The sequence below is a fragment of the Etheostoma cragini genome, chromosome 2 (genome assembly GCF_013103735.1).
Source record: "Etheostoma cragini isolate CJK2018 chromosome 2, CSU_Ecrag_1.0, whole genome shotgun sequence".
In the NCBI taxonomy this organism is placed as follows: domain Eukaryota; kingdom Metazoa; phylum Chordata; class Actinopteri; order Perciformes; family Percidae; genus Etheostoma; species Etheostoma cragini.
Window position 1 is genome coordinate 232,462 of NC_048408.1, and position 1,965 is coordinate 234,426.

Here is a 1,965-nt window from a genome sequence, read left to right on the forward strand (position 1 = left end):
CCACGGCTGCTGGAGGTTGCAGGGGCCGGTCCAGTTCCTGTGAGGCCTCCAGCAGCTCGTTGTCGGTGGGCTCGTCCACGGCAGAGACACCAGCTCCCTTCTGTGCTGCTGATGAAGGGGGAGGAGGTGGATGCGGCAGGAGCGAGAGAGGGGCCTGTACGTCTGAGGCTTTAAGAGAAATAAAATGTTTCAGTAACATACAAAAATTGTTGTGTTAATATTAAAATGTATAGACAGTACATTGCTTATTGATATTGTTATTATTATTATGCATATATATATATATAAAGAACTTCATGCCCACATTCAGCCAAGCTGCATACAAAAAGTACTTCTAAAGGTGAGTAAGCGGGGATGAGACAAACTGGTTCTAACAGATTACGAAGGTTGAGTGAGGCAGACAGCAGTTAGATTACACAGGTAAAAAAAGGATGAAGAAGAAAATGTTACTCTACACATACAATGATTAGGGATGTTATGACAAGTGACTGGCCAGCTGCACGTCTGTTAGTGAATTGAAACGTCACCAGCACACCAACCTTTGTTTGATTTAACACAAACTTACCTGTCGTTTCTTCTCCTCCTCTGATTATGGAAACAGTTATAAGCATAATAAATACAACGGTTAACAATTAATTCAAGCTTCATCTACATAAACAATGTGCCACATTGTAAAATATGACTTACACTTCTCCAAGTCAACTACCGCCTCGACCAGCTCTTCATCCGAGGGCTCCCCGGTGGAAGCGGAGGGAAGAGCTGGTCTAAAGGGCCGGAAGGAAGAGGCTGTAACCACACAGAGAACAGAACATTATAAAGTGATCTCAGGGAATACAACAGTATAAACGCTTAACTCTGTATTTAATTCAAGCTGGACTTGCCTGGAAATGCAGGCTTGGGGACCAACTTTTTCAGTTTGGCCTGCATTTCCACCGCAGACAGAGAACGCCGCCCGGAGACAAAGGCCGCAAGCATGGGTCCAAGAGGTCTATAACACAAACACACACCAACATCTATAATGAGACAACATTACAACCACACCCAGGTACATCATACAGACAGCTTTACAGTGAAACACTTACTGTGAGACACTCTTGGCTCTCTGGCTTGCGGCCGAGACAGAGGCTTGGCTGCCGCCGCTGCTGCTGCTGCTGCTGCTGCTGCTGCTGGTGCTGCTGGTGGTGGAGGATGCAGCAGCAGCGCTGGCTCTCTGCTCTCTGTCTCTCTTCCGGACATAGTGGACGGCGTTCTCCATCTGCGTGCCGGGAGCTGGCGCCTTCCTCCGGAGGTAGTTGACAAAGCTGTATAAAAATAAATCCGAAATAATAAAAAGACTATTTGTCATATGAAATCTTCACTCACAAGTGCTCAGTACACCAGCTATACAAACATATATAAAATTTACCGGATCTTTTTGGAGTCCTCAGACTCATACAGGCTCTGCAGGGTCTCAAATTTGAAGTCCCCGAAGCCAACAAGTGCCTGTCCCTCCTGCCCGGGCTGGAGGGACTTCACCCGCGCCTCCTCGAACGCCTGGTGGAACCTGACTGCCTCCACAAAGTCAGGGGACGCCGAGGAGTAGCGGGTGAAGGCATCCTGCATGTTCACAAAGGGATAAAGGTTAAAATGTCATCAGATCATCACTCTTTCAATTGTTTTGTGTAAGTCAGACTACAGCACTCCACCTTGTTGGCCATCAGCGGGGACTGAGACCCTGTCCTCTCTCGCTCCTTCTTGTGGGAGGCCACAAGATTGACGCTGTAGCCCACGTCATTCTCCAGCAGCCAGTGGAAGGTCTTCCCCTGGTATTTGCCAAACTGGACCTTCCACCGGCTCAGGATGAGGGTGGCATTGGTGGTGTCGCCACCCTCGGAGTTGACGTGGGCCCAGGCCTCCGCATCCACCTCCTGTGGCTGCTTGGCCCTGTAGGGGGCCTGGCTGCCAGGGGGCCGGGGGGCAAGGGCT

General features: G+C 49.5%; 1 protein-coding gene across 1 annotated transcript in view; it reads right to left on the reverse strand.

Annotated features, from left to right (window-relative positions):
* Positions 1–1,958, reverse strand: part of LOC117936943 (putative protein TPRXL) — a 2,649-nt gene extending 691 nt beyond the window's left edge. The window contains exons 1-6 of the mRNA XM_034860469.1: positions 1,686–1,958; positions 1,406–1,596; positions 1,083–1,301; positions 882–988; positions 688–786; positions 5–168 (exon numbers count right to left, since the gene is read on the reverse strand). Coding sequence (XP_034716360.1) covers positions 5–168; positions 688–786; positions 882–988; positions 1,083–1,301; positions 1,406–1,596; positions 1,686–1,697 — 792 coding nt within the window. The 5' untranslated portion in view covers positions 1,698–1,958. The remainder of the gene's footprint in view (positions 1–4; positions 169–687; positions 787–881; positions 989–1,082; positions 1,302–1,405; positions 1,597–1,685) is intronic.
* Between the last annotated feature and the right edge of the window lie 7 nt (positions 1,959–1,965).